General features: G+C 49.5%; 1 protein-coding gene across 1 annotated transcript in view; it reads left to right on the top strand.

Annotated features, from left to right (window-relative positions):
- The window catches only part of SYN2 (synapsin II), a gene marked incomplete at its 5' end in the record, with an annotated part of 156,699 nt that extends 139,458 nt beyond the window's left edge, over positions 1-17,241 (top strand). The window contains 3 exons of the mRNA XM_081276070.1: positions 9,281-9,341; positions 13,495-13,738; positions 16,431-17,241. Coding sequence (XP_081132196.1) covers positions 9,281-9,341; positions 13,495-13,738; positions 16,431-16,566 — 441 coding nt within the window. The 3' untranslated portion in view covers positions 16,567-17,241. The remainder of the gene's footprint in view (positions 1-9,280; positions 9,342-13,494; positions 13,739-16,430) is intronic.
- Between the last annotated feature and the right edge of the window lie 2,058 nt (positions 17,242-19,299).

A 19,299-nucleotide genomic window follows, 5' to 3' on the forward strand; every position in this document is an offset into this window, starting at 1 on the left:
CTCTCCTGGGTGACGGCACATTGTTTACGGTTGAGGAGACATTTCAGTTACCCTGGGTGCAGGCCCCTGGGTCTCTCAGACTAGATGGCCTTGTTCCTGCTGTCACTTCCCACTTTCCTGAATCTTTACTTCGTGAATCTGCTTCACGGCCCCCTTCCACCTGTCATCTAGTCCACTTTGTGTTACTAAAATGAAATACCTGAGGCAGGCTACTTTATAAAGAAGAAAGGTTTATTTTAACTCACAGTTCTGGAGGTTCAACGACAAGGGGCTGTGTCTGATGGTGGCCTTGTTGCTAGCAGAGTCTTGAGGCAACATTAAGCATCACATAGCAAGAGATGGGGAGCACATGTATTTCTGTGTCTCTTATTTTTCTTTTTTTGTAGTCACTGGGATTCAGTTCACCCACTTTGCTTTCAAGGGTACCCTCTCTTCCCCGTCATCAAATGATTATCACATCCGCATCCAAACAGCTTCCACTTAAAAATCAAAAACATCCCTCAACTCCATATTCCCCTCCAGCTACTGCCCCACTTCTCTGTTCCCAGCCCAATCTTGAGTTGTTTTAGCCACCATGTCTCCTCCTCCATCAACCCACTCCAGTCGACAGTCTTTCCCCACCATCCCACTGCAACTGCTGTGGGCAAAGTCATCTCCATGTTCCCTCCACACATAGTGGTCACTTCTGTTCCTGCCCTGCAGACTCTGCAGCAGCATTTGACGTAGTTGGCTACTTCCTTGAAATGCGTCCTTTGCTAGGGCTCTGGGACCTAGCAAAGTTCACTCATTGAACTCCAGATTCACATGTCTAACTCCTTTGACACCTTTATTTGAATTCCTTGAAGGCATCCTAAATATAACATGCCCAGAACAGGATTCTTGTTTATTTTTCCCCCTCCTTAACCGTGTCCTTAACCCTTACTTAATTTTCTAGAAGTAATTCGTGTAGGCCCTTGCCTAGCTCTTTGCCCTTGTACCACCCTGCCTCTTTCTCATGATGCCCTAGCCACAGTGTAAGGGCCTTTGTGTTGGTTGTGCCCTCTCTCAGACATGCTCTCCCCTACCCTCCTTTTTTAATCTTTGTATTTTTTTGCATGGCTGGTTCTTCTACGGCAGTGTAACTGGTATTTCCTCAACCATCAGACCCAAAGTTGCCACCTACTCACTGACTCGCTGGGTGCCACCTCTCCCTTCTATAATACTTAGCATAGCACTTTCTATCCGCTAAGCTTACTAAGGCTGTGACATCTCCAGGCACTATAATCTCATGGACCCACCATCATACGCATGGTCAATCATTGACCCAGATACTGTTACGCAGCATATGACTATATATCAAAACTGGAGGGTTTTTTTTTTTAAATTCTTTTTAGTTGTTGATAGACATTTATTTCATTTATTTACATGTGGTGCTGAGAATCGAACCCAGTGCCTCGCACATGCCAGGCAAGTGTGCTACCACTGAACCACGACCCCAGCCCTCAAAACTGTTTTAAGAAGGATGGTTGAGAGTGGTTTACCCAAGTTCAGTCAGTTTCCTGTAGAAAATTTAAACAATAATAACAAAATGAAGTCTGTCTATCTTTTATTATTTTTATTGCTGTTACCGTGTGATATCAACTCTACACAAATGACAAAGATAAAATGCTCCTCCTATCTAGCAAACCACTCCCACCACCTCTCTGCCCTGCTAGGCCATTGCAAGGCATACTTTTTGAATGAGTTCCCACTGGGAATGAACATCACGAACTCCCTATCAGCATATTGGAGTTGACATCAGGCTCCTGTGGAGACCTTAGACTGTGCAGTAGGAAGATCTAAACCAAGGAACGCTGTCTGAGTCCCAGCCTGGCCGCTGTGTGGCCAACTGAGCCCCTGATGTTGTTACTGACTTGTGGGTCACTCTTCAGAGCCCGGTCACTCTTCAGAGCCGGCCCTTCTTGCTGGTCTATTTTCTGTGGCTCTAAAAGATCAGGCTGAAAGAGATTCTGGCCCAAGTCATTCACAGTCCTAGGATCTGCCTCTTGCTCCAAATTCTAGACCAAAACCAGAACAGACCAGTGACCAGCTGCTTGCAAACTTCCTCTCTTGATCTTTCCCCTTCCTTGCCTCCAGCTCTCCCAGGAGAGAGATTTCATTTCTTTGATTACAGAAGAGCACCTCCAGCAGGCTGGCAGACAGGGAGGGCGACGGTGGCAAGTAGAGGGCCCACCTACCTTGGTCCCAGCCCGCTCCCTAGCCTGGGGTGGATTAATTATGGAAAATAGGAGCTAGCTTAGGCTGTGCACGGTTCTGAGGACTAAGGGCAGGGATGTATGGGGCCTTGGCCATGTCATCAAAAGCAGGAGATGAGTGCCAAGGCCTGATGGAACTGACTGCAGCTTGGCCTCAGCCTGTCTGGACTGCCGGCCTTGGGGCTTGGGGCAGCTGGGGCCTCTGACCCTCTGTACTTGGCCTCTTTTGAGTGCTTTAAGGACACTGTTATCAGTGTGGCAGTGACACCTGGTGGCCAGTAGAGGCCAAAGCCCTCAGGCTGTGTAGGTGTAGACCTTCCTCCCAGGACCCAAAAGTCTCCCATCCTCCCAACACATTCATGGACCATTGGGGTCCATCATTCAGGATCTGGGTTTAGCCTTGCATCCTGGGGCTCTGGAGAGGTCTGAGTTGCTCCACAGACTCCCCAGAAGAAAGGGAGAGAACTTTGGGTAGAGAGAGAGCTTTCAGGCCCTGCCAGGAGAGATGGCAGTATCTGGTCCTCTCCTGAGCATAGCTAATCTTGTCTCATCTCATTACACTGTCCCCGTTCTTTTTCTTTTCCTGCAAAATCTTCTGGAGTTGAAGACTGAATTGCTAATGCAGGAATTTCAGCTACCGATGGGTGAGGTGGGGACTGGTCTCTCTTCAGTGCCCCTCAGCTGTACCCCAGAGCCAGCTGCCTTTCTGTTCAGCTTGTGGGTTAGACCCATGGCAGTGATTCCATGGCGTGGCTTTTGGATGCATTAATGTCCATCTGGTGCCAGGTGAATATGAGTCGCCTCATCCTCCCTGAGCAGGCAGGCCACACCTGGGGTGTTGTTTCTGGTCTGAGGGTCACAATAAAACAAGGACAAACTCTAACTTTCACTGGAATATATTCAGAGGAGAGAAAGTAGGCGGTGGAGGGATGTGGCAGATTTGTTCTGTGGGTAAGAGTTAAAGGAACTGCAATCAAATAGCAGTCGTTTCTAGGAGCCCATGATTCAGTGTCTTCAGTCTCGATGCCATCGTGGATTAGAAATGGTTCCAAAGGCAAATCTGCTGGAAGACACATTCTGACTCAGCATAGAGAATATACTCACTGACACTGAGAGAGGAAACGGCTGCCCTGGGCAGTGGCGTGTGGCTCACGGGGCAGCTGACGTTCAGGCAGAGGCAGGATGAGCTGCTTCTCAGGGGCATGGTGGAAGGGTGGGCTGGGGCTGGAGGTATTGGTGATTTAAAACCTCCTTCCAATCTCAGTTGCCGTGGTCCAGATGGTGGGCAGTCACTGGACATGGGAAAGGCATCATAAGAGTTCCAAGTTGAAGGAGTGGGGCCGGATCACCTCTGACCTCTGGTGGGACATTCTGCCAGTCCTTGTTTATTGGCTCTCTGGTCTGAAGAGAGACTCAAAACATTTCTAGCCAGGTCTTTGCAGCCCCCGAGGCTCCAAAAGCCATGCTCTCCTGAGTACGAGGAGATCAGGACTGGGGAGGGATCTCTCAATCCTGAGAAGTACAGCCTGGAGGCTGTGCACGTAGGGGACACAACTGTCCCTCAGATCCCAAACATGGGCTTCAGCTTCTCTTGAGCTTGGGAGAGGTAAATTTAGGACAAACGAAAGGCCTTCCTGCTTCCCACAGCAGGGCTGACTTTAGAGAATTTGTTCCCTAGTGAGGATAAGCTGAGAACGTGAGGAGATTTGGGGCAGGTTCAGATAAAGCCACTAGTGACCAGATCCCTTAACAGACATTAAGAGAAACTGACTATTTTGGGACTGGCTTAACTTTCAGGGACATCTTTAATCACTTGAAGCTGACATTCTGACCTCGGGTGACCTGACCCTCAGTGCCCCTGTAGGACTCATGGACTGCCCCCCCGGGACATTTCTGGTGTCCTTAGTTTATGGGAGGGGCCAGTCCAGGAGGCGAGCTCTGCCCTGCGGTCAGCAATTCCCCTCAGGAAGCGAGGTAGGAGCAGCTCATCCCTGGTTACCTTTCTGACTTTTAGAGGAAGGAAGGTGGGCTCTGGTAACTTCCAGGGAGAGTCCGGAAAGGTCCCAAGGTGCTGAAAACGTGCTATCCCCTTTGCTCTGACTAAAACCTCGAGCCTCCTGACCACATTCCTTCCTGCTGCTTCATTCTCCCTGGGGTCCTAGACCGGGGGAGCGGGGCCTGGGGGAGCTGATCAGAATAGTTCTGTGGCGTGTCCAGCAAGGAGCTTGGCCTGGCCCTTTTCCTGGGGCCAGACCCTGGGACCCTTTCCCAATTTCCTGTCTCAGATATGCTGACCAAGCACAGGCCTTCCTCCTTGATGGGGGCAGCTGGTCCCAAGCCAACAGCTCTCAAGGGTTGAGTCACTCCACGTCTTTCCTTCCTCAGCTCTTCATCCTGCTGGGACCTCAGAAGAAGCTCTCCCCTCTTCCAGCTGCTGAAAGCCACAGACGGGATGGCAAATTCAAGGTGCCTTTGATTAAAACCCCACAAACTCTCATCCATGGGCTTGGTTTTTCTCCCAGACCAGTGATTTCCTTTACAGTCACCCCAAGAGCTAATATTTGCTCTTTCTGAACTGACTTTTCTGTATCTGCAGGGACCTTGCCCAGCCCAGAAACTCTCGCACATGAAACTGCTGCGCCCCAGCTGACAGGAAGCTGCGCAACAATACCTTCTCCACTGGTGCATGCGATTCTAACATTACGGCTTCTTTCCTTCGGGATGAAATTTGTTACTATTTAAATGATACTCATGATGCTCACTTTCATTCTTGCTTTGCTTAGCACTCGTTTACAAAGCATATTCATTATTTTAGGCTTCCCAACTCTTATGTGAGATGGATGGAGCTAGTAACTCAATCTGTGTTTATATATCAGCAAAGAGAATGCAAATGACTTGCCCAAAGTCGCATGCCTGCTAAGGAGGAGAGCTGGATCTTCTGGTCCCCAGTTCAGGGGGTTCTGCACATTATCATGCACCATGCTCTTGTAGTGCTGTCCCTGGAACAGGGTAAGGTAAGAATGGGCACTGAGGCCCTGTGTGAAGCAAACTCTTGGCTTTGACAACCAAGGGCAGAGCTGCCCAACCTGGGGAGTCTCTGAGCTTCCCCAGCTCTGTTCTGCCCCTGGCTTCTCTGATCACTAAAAGCCCCATGGATTCTACACAGCAGGATATGGGCCTCCACGGAGGGGAGCAGCCAGATCTCCTTGCCAATCCCTCTCAGCCTGCGCCCGCGGGATCTCTCTGCTAAGGCCTAATAGCCCTGGGGTCTTGCTGGGCTCCAGACTGTGCAGCTAAGAAGGGCTTATCTCCTATCTCAGGCATCTGAAGAACTGAAAAATGCATGAAAGAATTAATGGGAGCCTAGAGCCATAAGAGCCTGTCGAAGTCATCTGCCTGTGACTGCTTCAGCCCTTCACAGTGTCTCTGACCAGAGTTTGTCCAGGTCCCGCTCAAACACTCCTCATCCCAGAAAGCTCACTTCTCCCCAGGCAGCCCGTGACTCCATTCAGATTTGTACTAGACTTAACTTGAGTCTTCTGCTGGAAGCCCTAGGTGCTGCCATGGGTCCCTCATTTAATCCCTACCATCTGCCATTCAGGAAACAGATTCAGAGATTAAGTCATTTGCCCAAAGTCAAATGAAGAAAGATGTCATTTCCAGACTTCTCACCCTCTTATCTGTTCCACAGATCCATTTTATTCTGCCAGCATGCCCCTTAAGAGAGGTGCCCAGAAGTGGTGGCAGAACTTTCTTATGAGGACTGATCAGTCAACCCAGTGACAGACCTGTTACTCCCCCTTCGGGAGACACTGATCCACCTCCAGCCATATCAGATCTTTGACAGCAGCATCTCAGACTCACACCCTCTGAGCTCCTAGTCATTCTAGAAGCCCAGGGTTGTTTGGGGTTTTTTCTTATGTGACTATAAGGCCATTTCCCCAGTTCCTTTCTGTGTTTAGCTGGTCACAAGCACTGGACTTCACATTCTTACCTGTTTGAGTCAACCAGCTTCCTGAGAGAAACTCTGCTGCTCAGTATGACCACGGGTTCCTGCTGTGGGCTGGCTACAAGCCAGACTTTGGCAGTGACGCCAGAGTGGCCAGACTTCTGTGGAATTTGGCATCCCAGGAGGCTCTTGGTGACTGGAGACAGATCCCATGGTAGCCAAACCCCACAGGGAATAGGCCCTCAGCCCCTAGCCGACAGTAGGCTTGTGGGCGGAGCCAGAGTGTCTCAGCCTGGCAAGTGACAGTCCTTAGGGACTCTCCTCTCAGTCTCCCATAGCCCCTGAAAAGTCTTCAGTCCACAACCTCGTTGGAGCCGGGAACAGGAGAGGCTCCCTAGGCGCCATCTCGGGTGGCCAAGGCACATTCCCAGGCTCCAGCCCAAAGGACTGCCTTGGGAGTTCTTCCCCAAAGCTTTGGGAAGGACACTTTTGGGCTCAGTTTATCCTTGAGAGTCTCACATGTGTATTTCTGTGGTTGAGGAGAGCTGGGGCTAGCCTTTGTGGTGTACCCCCTCTGTGAGCTCATCCTGTGAGTGGCTGGAGTTCTCTCAATAAAATTCATCTATGGAATTTTAGAAGTTTCTTTCTGGACCCGTAGTTTCTCAGGGTTAGAAGGACCTTTCCTGTTTATTAGATTAAATAAATAAATTTCATATTAAATAGATGTATCTTCTTTTCTACAATATCTTTGTCAGGTCATTCTCCAGCTGTGCATGAACACATCTACCTCCTAAGATAGCCTGTTCCGTTTTTTACAATAGTGAAAGTCTGCCTCTCTGGAGCTGTGGTTCACTGGCCCTGGTTCTACTTTCCTGCTGTGTGGTTTTCTGTAACCCTCTCTGAAATTTTCTTGGAGGGTAATGGTATAAACTCATCTTAACCAGAGTCTGAGGTGATTCATTGGTAGCCATCATTAATACCTGAAATGATGCCCTGGGGGAGGAGGCTGGCGAGAACTTGTCTAGCTGGTGGAGACAAGCTGTGTGACTTTTGCTATTCAATAATTGAGTGTCCATCTCAGGCAGGCAGAAGCTGTCACATGGATGGCATGGCAAGGTCAGGACTAGGAGGATCAGGCCCATTTAGGACATAAACAAGAGTAAAGTCTAGCTGGGCGCAGTGGCACACACCTGTAATCACAGTGGCTCGGGAGGCTGAGGCAGGAGGATTACAAGTTCAAAGCCAGCCTCAGCAACTTAGCTAGGCCCTAAGCAACTCAGCAAGATCCTGTCTCTAAACAAAATATTAAAAAGGGCTGGGGATGTGACTCAGTGCTTAAGTGCCCCTGGGCTCAATCCCCAGTACCAAAAGAAGAAGAAGAAGCAGAGAGAAGTTTCGAAAGTTTGATTCCAACCATGCCGAAGCAATTAGGGATGCTGATAAAAGAGTTATCTATCTCATGGAACCACTGCAAGGTATACGGGAGATAGTGCATAAAAATAGCCCCATGTTCCCAGGCATGCAGTAAGCACCCAGGAAGTGTGAGCTCTAAGTCACTTAGAGAAGCTAAGTAGCACAGCTGGGGAAGGGGTTTAGGAGGATGAGAGGTAACCATGGAGATGAAGGATTGGAGAGAGAAGAGTTAGAAGAATTAAGAGACTTTCTAGTCTCAGAAAGAACTGATATAGGTCGGACCATCTTGGTAAACAAAAGATGGTGAATCTTAGATGCCAGGAGGGGATAACTGCGGAGCCTTGATGGCTGGCTGGACAGAGTCATCTCCACGTGGCAAGCAGGATGCGGGTATTTCAGGATCAGGGCTCAGGCACAGTCTCACAGACCCCACGAGACTGTTTGGAAGAAAGGAAAAGTCGTGCAGTGTTCTTGCTGTGACTTTCGAGTAGCTGGGGGTTACAGGGAGGATGGGTACTCTCTGCTGTCATGACCAAGGACATTTGAGATATCTCTGCCTGTTACGATCCCAAATCCTCTTGTTAGAACAGTTTGAGATAATGCTGTTGTCAAGAAAGCTGTGACACTGGGAAGGGTAACACTTCTACTTGGTCATAAGTCTGAAAACAGGCCCTAATAAGCGGGAGGTGAGATAGATGGCCAGAATCAAGGCCCAGGGGAAAGAGGGAACATGGAGAAATGGCGTTAATGTGGGAGTAGAGCTGGGGGCCTGTCACAAGGGGAGAGGAGCACTGAAAAGAGGAAGTGGGAGAATGCCGAAGATATACTTAGCTCGCTTCACAGCCCTGCCTCGGAAGCCCCCTGTTTGACGTCACTGTCAGCCCACTTGGCAGGCCTTAGGCTTTGAGAGTGCTTCCCCTGTACTCAAGTCAAACTCCAAGTGCTCACTGCTCTTCATCCAGATGTTAGTCTTTGATCCTGTCAGGGCATAATCAGAATCACAGCTGGAAAGAGAGGAAGCATGGGAGCAGAGCCATGTTGTTGGGCAAAGTGTCCTTTCTGCTGTGTGAGAGGGGAAGACAGCTTGGCCTTGAGCACTTTACGAGCATTAATGTCTTATTGCTTCCTTTTGGGGAAAGAGGGTTCTGGGAAAAAAATGGCTGTCTCCTCCTCTCTGTGGTCCATCCCTGCCCAAAGAGTAGATAGGACCCTGATTCGGCCCCAGAACTGATCCCACCCCAGAGTCCACTCCAGCAGTGAGCCACGGCTGAGTTAGTCACCTGGCCCAGCCACCACTCCCCCTGCCCCTGGAGCCACCAACCCTGTCTGGAGTTGGGTGCTGAAACTCCCTGAATCTGGACACCAGGCAGGTGCCAGAGAAGAACACAGGTGATCGTGCAAGACCCAAAGCTTCTAGAAAGGAGCAAGCCTAAAGAAAAGCAAAGGAAAAAGAGGTCGAGGAGCCTCGGGCTCAGGTGTCAAGGTGGTCCTACTCCCCACACTGCCCCCACCTCGCCCCAGGCCCAGAGGCTCGGGGTCCCTCCCAGGTGTTCCTGGAACAGCACAAACTCATGACCCCTCCCACCGGGTGCTGTTGCAGCCTTGCCAAGGAGCCACAGGGGTTTCTCTTTGGAATTTGCTTGGAGTGTTTTGTTTTTATCTCTTTTGCATTTTTGTCTTCCAGAGTGGAACCCTTAAGGATCCGGATTCGAGCAAGACCCCACCTCAGCGGCCACCCCCGCAAGGTTGTTTACAGTATATTCTCGACTGTAATGGCATTGCAGTAGGGCCAAAACAAGTCCAAGCCTCTTAAAGTGATGGGTAGTTAATTTTTCAAAAGCAGAAAATCTTAAGCCAAAAAAACAAATAAAACAAAACATAAAAAAAAGAAAAAGAAAGAAAGGAAAGTAGGGGAGGGGAGAACAGCCCTCCACTTGGTCGGTGCCTGTTACTGTGTTCTGTTCTCAGTGCTGACTGGACTGTGTTTTTCCTATGCAGTGTCAGCTCCTCTGTCTGGTTCTTGACCTGTTCCTGTTCGTGCTTGTAATGCTCACTTAACGTTTCTCTGTATAACTTTGTGATTCCAGGGCTGTTTGTCAACAGTGTACAAAAGAATCGTGCCTCTCCCAAGTCCAGTGGGACTCTACCTTACGGGCGGGTTTGCTAGTGTTTTTTAAAGTATTAGATGATGCCGGGTGAGCTAGGAGCATGGAGGATGGACAGGGCAGAAACAGGCCACAGGAATAAAACCCAGCTCCCCCCGACTCCTCCCGCAGGCTCAGACTAACACCCCTCCCACTGACCTCCAAGAGTGTGCTTGGGATCCTCAGTGAACTGTGCTTTCGCTTCCTTTCTGCATGTCTAGGGTAAATAGAACTTTTAAGAGATTTTCAAGATCTGATTTCCATAGCTTCATCCGTTGAATTTGAAGGCATCCACCTTTTTCCTCCATTTGCTAAAATTTGGTGCCGTTTTGAGTTTATGTGAATAGGCTGGCTTGTGCCTGTAGAGCTCTTGTGTTTTTAGTGATGAAATACAAAGAACAAGCTACTTCCAGGAATGTGTTCTGTATTTTACATCCCAGTGTACCCTTCATTTTGATGATGAACTCATGAGAGTAAACAAAAACAAACAAACAAAAAAACGGGGCCGCCGATGTGCAATATCCAAGTGAACTCGTGTTTTCCGTGTGTTGATCTCAGACCCCCAAAGTCATTCCTTCCTTGTTGCTGTTTCTGAACCAGCCATACGTGCATTTTTTCTGGTGCCAGGGCTGTTTTGTGTTCCCCAAAGCTTGACCTACGTTCAGAGATGATTCTTCAGCAATGTTGGAGAGAGAATGCAGGGAGCTACTAAAATTCTGGGAAGGGTTTGCCCATTCCTGAGGCGTGGTGATGTGACACCAAACCTAGACACCCTGCGTCACCCCAGTGGGTAGGTTACACTGCCCATGGAACTCGGAGGTTGATGCCAGCTTTAGTTCTCAGCTGCTTCTATAGCCCGCCACGGGCCTGGGAATGCAGAGCTTTCTGGAAGGAGCTGTCTCCCATGTAGCTTGTGTGTGTGTTGGACAGAGGCTTCGCAGCTGGAAGAGCCCTCCCAGTTGGTCCCCTTGCCCGCAGCAGGAAGCATCTGGGCAGATGATGCGGCAGTTCATTAAACCAGGACTCAGAATCAGTGCCTCGTCTTGCCATCTCCGGGCAGGGCTGGGAACGGGTACCAAGTGGCCTTCTCTAGCACCGTGGCCCTGGGGAGTTGGTGCCAGCAGTTTGCCTTTTACAAGAAATGCTTCTGGCTCTACTTTGACATTCCCTCGAACCTCTGTACCGACCTGGCTCCATTCTAGGCGACCAGGTCTGAGGAGTCAGCAGGGTTGGCAGCATAGATCCTGAGGGACATGTCAAGGGGCACATGCCCTGGTTCTCCTTTGGCAAAATCCATAGAGAAATGCACAGAGTGTGAATGTTCTTGCCTGTGATCCCTCCCTTGGATGATGGTGGTAGTCAGTCTGTTGTAAATATATACATACACGCACATGTGCACTCGCAGGTGGGTTGCTTAAGAATCAGGTCCTTAAATACCTCCCAATCTGATGAAATGGTAGACAGTAACATTTCCCAGAATGGAGGAACGCATTTATTTTTGTTTTTCGAATATTTTTGTCCAAGCAGTGAGCTGATGGTGGTGTTGCTTCTCTGCATGTTATCAGTGTGTACATCCAGGTGCTTTTCATGTGACATTCAGTGAGCCACAAATACAAAGTTGCCATTTGAATTCAGTCAGGCTACAAAGGTGGGGTCAGCCGCGGCCTCTGAGGCAGGGAGAAACCAATCAGGACTCCCACTGCCAAACGCAAGCAGAGCGTATCACCTGACTGTCATGTGCCCTCAGGCAGCATGCTAAGGGACAACTCTGTGGCCTGAGGGACATCTGTGTCACAGTGTAGGATTGCCGTTCAGGTGTTTTGTACACATTTCTGATGTTGTCCCCCACTCCCCCCTTTTTTTTGTACTGATCCAGCTGGGAGACCCTCAGCCAATGCTGGAGTGTGATTGAAGTACCTCTCTCTTTTGTGACTCTCTTGTACAGCTTAATGTGCAATAAAGGAAAAGTTATATCTGTCTTCAGTGTTAAGTTGTAAAGTTTCTGGCTATTCACCTCTCTGTACAGTGGGAAAGCACGCAGGGTTCTGGAACAAGAGGCTGAGCTCTCAACCTGAATGACTTTACAAGAAAATCCTAATACAGATGATGTGAAGCTTGGGGAGACACAAGAGCTGATTGACGTGGAATAATCTTCTAATCTGTCATCCTCCATAGTTACTTGACTTGAACTGTGAACTTCTTAAACATGCAGAATTTCATGTATTTATGTATGTACCTATTTATGTGTAACTAACCCTGATATTCATTGGTTAAGATGATAAAGGGGAACCTGTGGCCTGTCCTAAGGGAGCCAACTTACAGTCATGAGGGCATAGTGGCATAGACACACGGTCCTGCCTCCCCAGAATCCGAGGGTTCTGGTGTTTCTAGAAAACTAAGTAGGAATACAACTCTCAGCTCCTGTTGAGTTTCTGTAAGCTCACTGTTTCCAGCCAGCCCATGGGATTGAGGCCAAAAGCTGGATCTTCCAGGCCAGTCAAGCATCATTTCCACTAGTTTACATGTGCTTGTGGGGTCATCTTTTGACTTCTGAGTGTAGGGACCCTTCCCACTCTTCAGCCAAATCTGGGCAAACTGGTTCTACCCGTATCTCCCATCAACCCCCAGAGGAAGAAGGGCTTTTTTCCTTTCAAGGCTACTGGATGGTTGTGTGTTTCATGCTGGGAGAAAGGTATACTGGTTCTTTAAAGAGGGGCTTCTTGCAAGATGGTGCCTACAAGAATCCCCAGGGGACAATGAGGTTCAACTTTCTTCACACACTTGAAAGCCCCCGAGGATGACAATGAGAGGCAAGAGTGTCTGAGAAGAAAGGACTGATCCTAGTCGTGGGAGTTAGGGGTACAGTTTTGAAGCCCAAGTGTGGCAGTCAGACCCACACAGGCTTGGAGCCGGACCAAGGGCAGCCCAGTGATGCCAAATGCCAGTCTGTGATGATGAGTGATGACCCTAAAGCCCAATTCTTTTTGAAGAAATTTCTCATCCATTATCTTCAAAACACTGTCGTCTGCTGGGCGCAGTGGTGCACGCCCATAATCCCAGTGGCAAGGGAGGCTGAGACAGGAGGATCGCAAATTCAAAGCCAGCCTCGGCCTCAGTGAGGTGCTAAGTAACTCAGTGAGACCTTGTCTCTAAATAAAATATATAAAAGGGCTGGGGATGTGTCTCAGTGGTTGAGTGCCCCTGAGGTCAATCCCTGGTACCCCCATCCCTCCCCCCGAAAAAAACAACACTATCATCTTAAAAGATTCAGGACTTATTGTTTAATGGTTTCATGGTTGGGAAAACCAAGACCCAGAGAAGCTTGGCGATTTGCTCAGGGAGTCGCTGATAACTCTTTCTTGGGTTTTCTGAATTCCTGTCTGGTGCTCCTCCCCTCGGCCCTCTCCTGCATCTGACGTATAGAATTTGGGAGTTCTGAGGAGTGGGATGGGGTCTGTCTGGTCTGGGACCTTCTGTAAGAGAGCTTACCTCTGTCTGAGGCCCAGTCACCCCAGCTTTCTTCCCTGTCCTCCTGATTTCTGCCGTGACTCAGTTGCCATGTCTCTGAGGAGGAGCATGCAGTGATGACATACAAGGGCAGGGACTCCCTTTGGAGCCCTCGAGAGCCTGGGGTGGCTTCTCAGAGTAGAACTTATATCCCTTTGGTACTTAACCACACCCTTTGAGACATAGATTCTACGGAGGAAACCCTTGAAATGGTTAAATTATGAAGTTTTTCTTGTACTGAACCTAGGGGGCCCTGGGCAACCCCAAGGAACGCAGCCCCCAGGCAGAGTGCTGCCACCACGCCGGCTCCCCCCTGGACCATCACTGCCACCTTCCTCTTCCTCCTCCTCTTCCTCCTCCTCGGCTCCTCAGCGGCCGGGCGGCCCCACCGCCACCCACGGAGATGCACCCTCCAGCAGCCACTCCCTGGCAGAGGCCCAGCCACCCCCAGCCGCTCCTCCGCAGAAGCCCCAGCCTCACCCACAGCTCAAGTAAGAGACAAGCAGCAGCTCCTCCCTCCCCTTCTTCCTGCCCCTCCTCCTGGGCTCCAGAGCTGCTAGAAAGTTCCTTCAAGCAGGGCTCCTCCTACACATATTTTATTTATTTTATTTTATTTTTTTTGCTGGTGTTTGTGTTTGTATTCTAGTGTTGGGGTTTTTTTTGTTGTTGTTGTTGTTTAGGGTAAGGGGAATGTTTGGGGTTGACTAGGGAGGGGTGGGAAGTGGGATATGACAGTCTAAGGTCTAGCTAGAAGCTCACAGCCACCCCGCTTTCTTGCTGGGGAGTGGCACTGCTCCTGCACAATTATGAAGTTTTTCTTGTACTGAACCTAGGGGGCCCTGGGCAACCCCAAGGAACACAGCCCCGAGGCAGAGGGTTGCCTAGGGTTTTGGTTGTCTTTTTTTTTTTTTAAACCCATCTCTCACTCTCTTTTCTATTCCTTTTCTCTCACCTTCTAAAAATATACATATCTTTTTTCTTTTTGGTTTTACACTCTTTCCTGCCTCTGACTCGCAGTTCGGGGTGTACAATCAGCAGGGCAGTCCAGAAGGAAGAGGAGAAAGTAGTTAACCCCAAGTCCACTTGACCTTCAACTCTGTCCAAAGTAGATGTGGGCAGCAGAGGAGTTCCCAGATAGAGGTCCCCAGGAGGCCCTCTTGAGTTCCCTTATTCCCAGCTCTCAACCTGGAAGACCCCTCCACAGTGTACTGTGACACAAGAAAGCACTGGGGACCCCTTGGAAATAGCAGAACTGTCCTTGGGAAAGGCGTTTAGTTCCCCCTGCTCCCCCAGAATAAGACACACCACTGACTGCTGTCGCCCTAAGAGGATAGGAGGGACCCACCCAGGCTTCTCAGATCCAATAAATCTATCTTTAGGGAGGGAGAAAAGGAGGCTTCAGATTTTCAGGGTTCTAATGAGCCACTTGGAAATCACCTAGTCATCACATAGATGAGAAAACCTTGCTTAGGGAGAGATTCATTTTTTTCACATTTATTTTGTTCATTTGTTTTTATGTGGTGCTGAGGACCGAACCCAGGACCTCACACATGCTAGACGCGCACTCTACCGCTGAACCACAATCCCAGCCCTGGATTTCCTTTTTCAAAGCCACTCCTCTAGTTAGTGCAGAGCCAGCGTTGGGGCTCCGGGGTCCAGATGCTCAGTTTCTCTGGGCCTTCCCATCCCAGGTGAGGGGAAGGGCACTACCGGCTCCTCTCCCCAGCACCAGCCGGTGGCACCTCCCACATTTTGCCTGCCTCTGTACCTTCTTGCTGGTGTTGAGTTTCCAGTCTCTCCTGCCTTTCCAAGAGCCAGCCCTGCCCCCGCCTGAGGGCAGATCTTTAGGCCATCACCGCCTCTGGGCTGAAGCTGTCAAATAGAGCCAGTGACTGATGACAAGCTGGAGGCCTGTACCTGGTGCCCTCTGCCTGTTGGGCCTACAGGAATTCCCTCCCTTGCAGGGGCCAGCGTGCTGGGGCTTGTCCCCAGCCCTAATGAAAGGCAGGCCATCTGTTCACAGCAGGAGGAGAGCCTGCTACAAGTCCTACAGAAGCAGTTTTCCTGCATTTAGGAGAGGACACCAGGAGGAGAGTTCTGGAGCTGGAAATCATCAGGAAAGGGATTTGGTGCAAGTCAAGGAGGAGACAAGCCAGGACCCCAGAAAAGCCAGAACTGCTGTCCCCTTCAAGACTGTGGGCTTGACCTGCTCGTGGCCTCCTACCTTCACGGTTATTTTCGTTTGGATCACTCACTGGTCTCCAAAGGGAAAAACAGGTCCCTAAAATGTGGTCGTTCTGTTTTTTTCATTAGCAGACTGTCTAGTAATCATGTCCTGATACATATCTCTTGCTCCTCCATGCCCTGAGCCCTACAGACCTCATATCTGGGCTGAGAGACTTGCAGGGGTGACCACGCCCACTTTAAGAACAGGAAAATGGAGCCATTAGAGGTTTTGGCCAAGACAAAAGGTTCCTTTAGAGTCTGACAATAGAGAGGAAAGGACCAAGAGGGCCTAGGTATCGTTGGACCAGACATGTTCATGTCACAAGTGAAAACCCAAGTGTCACATGATTTGCCCAAGGTCAGGCACGAGTGACAGAACCAAGACTTGGAACCAGAATCTTCCGATGCCAAATCCACCACTTGGCAGCTGCTGGAAAGGCAAAGGCGAGAGCCCACAGGCCCCTGCTCTCTTGTCTTTTAGCAGAGGAGCAGGGTGTGATGTTCCTGGAATAGCACTTTCCAAGTTGGGGGCCTCTGAAATTTATCCCTCAGTCCCTTTAGCATTCAACAGAAGCAACAGGGCTAGGGACACAGAGGACAGCGCCTGTCCAGCCTGCAGGAGGCCTGCACTGCAAGAAAGGAAAATTTTTAAAAAATAAAAGCTTTTGAGTCACCCCATTTTCTTCCTCCCCGTCTCTCTTTCCCCCCTTCTCTCTCGTTCTCCTGCTGCCCCGTCCTTTCCTATCTCAGCAGCACCTAAGGTGAGGAGGTAGCATGAGCGGTAGCACATGCCACCCGTGGCCCTGGTAGCACAGCCCTGGTGGCCCTGATAGCATGCCCTGGTAGCATAGCCACCCGTGGCCTCCCTGGGGTGGGAGTGGGGGCTCCGGTTGTGTGTCCTTCCCTGCCTCGCTGGAACCCCACCCTCTCACCTTCTCTCTGGTTTTTATCTTCAAGCAAGTCGCAGTCCCTGACAAATGCCTTCAGCTTCTCTGAGTCCTCCTTCTTCCGGTCTTCAACCAGTGAGGACGCAGCCCAAGCGGAGACCATCCGGAGCTTGAGGAAGTCCTTTGCCGGCCTCTTTTCAGATTAGCTCTGCAGACACATGGGGGCACCCGACCCAGCCAGGAAAGGCACCCAGACATTCACCAACAACGGTCAGCCACGCTTGGTGGCCGTGTCCCCTGACTTTGACGTGTATGGCCCCCTTCCTCTGCTCCGTCGTGCTCAGTGATGTTGTGCAGCCCAGAAAGGACCATGTGACAGACTCAGGGCAGGTGCCTACCCAGAGAGGAAAGAGCTGCTCCCCTGTAGTCGTGAGAGCTTCCTTCTGTAGTCGTCACTGTGCGTTTAGTGGCCTTATTGTGACAGCGCCATTGTGTCTTCTTTCCGTGAAGCCAGATTCACTCTGAGGACTCCTGACAGCTTCCTCAGCTCCTAGGCAGTGCGAAGCATGCCCCCTCGTAGCCCGTGCCACCTGTGTGGGAAGTGTGAGCTTACCTAGATGTCCCATTGGCTCTGTGTTTTAAGAACCTTCCCGATTCCTTGTCACACCTGTTCAAAGCACCCCAACTCGCCCGACTCCCCACGATCCTTAAGCTGCTGTGGTGGCAAAGCACCATAAGTCTGTGACATTCCAGAAAACTAGATCTGCAGTGTCCTCTCTGGAGACTGTTTCTTTCGTATGAGTGCAGTGACCTTGAACTCCTAAGCTACACCATAGAGGAGAATGCATGCCACTATTAACAGCAGTCTGCCCAGTTTTGTGTTCCTCACCTAATAAATGTCAGACCTTTGGTGTAATAAAAGCAGCAACGTTCACCAGCATTTGATTCAGCCATGAGGTCTCCCCTGGGCCGCCCTTCAGGCTGAGAGAGCATATGAGAGGCACGCGCATGTGTGTTTGTGAGTGTAGGCAATGAAAACCTAGGAGGGTGAGGCTGCTTGTGAGTGTGTGTGGGCGTGACTATAGGTACACACGAGTGGCTGCAAGGATGTGTCCATCCTTAACACGCCACTTAACACTGGGCCTCCAACACACCCCAGCAAATCAGCCTCCTCCAAGACATGAGGCCTTCCTACGGCAACTCAGCCTTTCAATAAACCATTTCCATAACCCTAGCACCCCTGCTCCTGTATGAGGCAGGTGAGACCCACTTTTCTGGTCTATTGAGCTCTTCAGCTAATGCCCATGTGGTGGTGCCAACATCAATGGACTGAGCTGCTCTGATGGACAGGGTCCCACACAGGCATCCTGGAGAGAGGCCCGCAGTGGAGGTGGGCTCCAAGGGATTGTGCTGTGGCTTCTTCCTGACTCCTTGATGCTCAAGTGTGTTCCCAAAGGCCACAAATGCTCTGAAGATCAATGCACGTTGGCACTGATAAAAACAAATCTATTCACATCATATCTAATTTCCTGCGCACGATACCCATCCAAGTCAACAAGATAACACTCCTCCAAATGCCGCCATCACGCCAACCCTCCTCCCAAGCTGTAGATACTAACAAGTCAGAGGTGAATTTCCTTTCTAAGTCACACTCATCCCATGTTTTCCAGGATTAAGGATTGAGATGTGCAAAACAAGAAGTGGAGGCCCCCCTTGAGTGGCACTTGAGCCGAGGTAGCCCTCACACCCGTAACTAGGGCACAAACCAATCAAAAGGTGGGGGCATGGTGAGGCTCAAGGTAATTGATCTGCAGGGTTCCTTCTAGTTCCAGCGACAACAGGGGCAGGAACGTGTCCTTCTTGCCCTCTTCTGTGACTGGCTGGGCCTGAGAATGAGTTGAACACAGGATGAGACAAAAACAAATGCTTTTTTTATTTTATTTATTTATTTATTTTTTGGAGTGCTGGGGATGGAACCCCGGGGCCTCACTCATGCTAAGCCCGCACTCTATCTATCTCTGAGTTACATCCCTGCCCCAGCATACGCATTTTATTTAACATTCTTACACACACACAGGAGTCTTCTTAAGAAAAGTGAAGGCCCGAACAAGCTGTTAGGCCCAAAACATAGGCCAGATTAAACAAGGAATGATAAATTATGATGAGATAAGACAAAGGAGTCTGAGCAAATGCCAATAAATTGTGAGAGAGTCAATAGAAAATTAAAGGAAGAGAAGTTACAGATCTCAGGAAGGTTTTGTTTGTACAGATCCATCCCTGCGTCAATCCCCTGTCTCTGGTGCTAGGAATGTTCTGCTCCATCTTGTATTGGTTGAGGGTGAGACACCTTCCATGTGAGAAGTTTTAGATTATGCTTCAGGCACAAAGAGGGTCAGAGAATCCTTCCTATCTCTGTCATTGCTTCCCTGTTGAGTTCAAAATGAACAGTATGTTCCCAACGTGGCATATTTTGAGGTGGCCTGCAGTGAACCCCTTTGCAACCAAGAATCCTCCGCTTATCATTGCTTCTGTCCCCCCGATTGCAAATATTTTCAATAGAATGCATTCATGTACTCAGAAGCATTTATTGAACACTTACTATGAGCATAAAGATTGTGATGGATTTGAAGAAGTCTCTAGTAACACTTCCACGGAACCAGTTAACTTCCAGGTACTATTCTAACATATAATAACTTAATTATTTCTTAAGACCAGGCTCTAGGATAAGTACTATTATTTTATACATGAGGGAATGAAGGTACATCAAAGTTCAATAACATGCTTGAGGTCACCTGGCTGGTCAGGTGATAAAGCTGGACTTTAAACCCAAGCAATATAGAAGCAAAACTCATGGCCTTCATAACTACACCATACTATTTGTTTAATCTAGCAGAGGCCATAAAATGTAATTTTATTAAATTTTGTATAATGTGATTACA

Source organism: Spermophilus citellus (genome assembly GCF_964194105.1).
Source record: "Spermophilus citellus genome assembly, chromosome: 19".
NCBI classification, from domain to species: domain Eukaryota; kingdom Metazoa; phylum Chordata; class Mammalia; order Rodentia; family Sciuridae; genus Spermophilus; species Spermophilus citellus.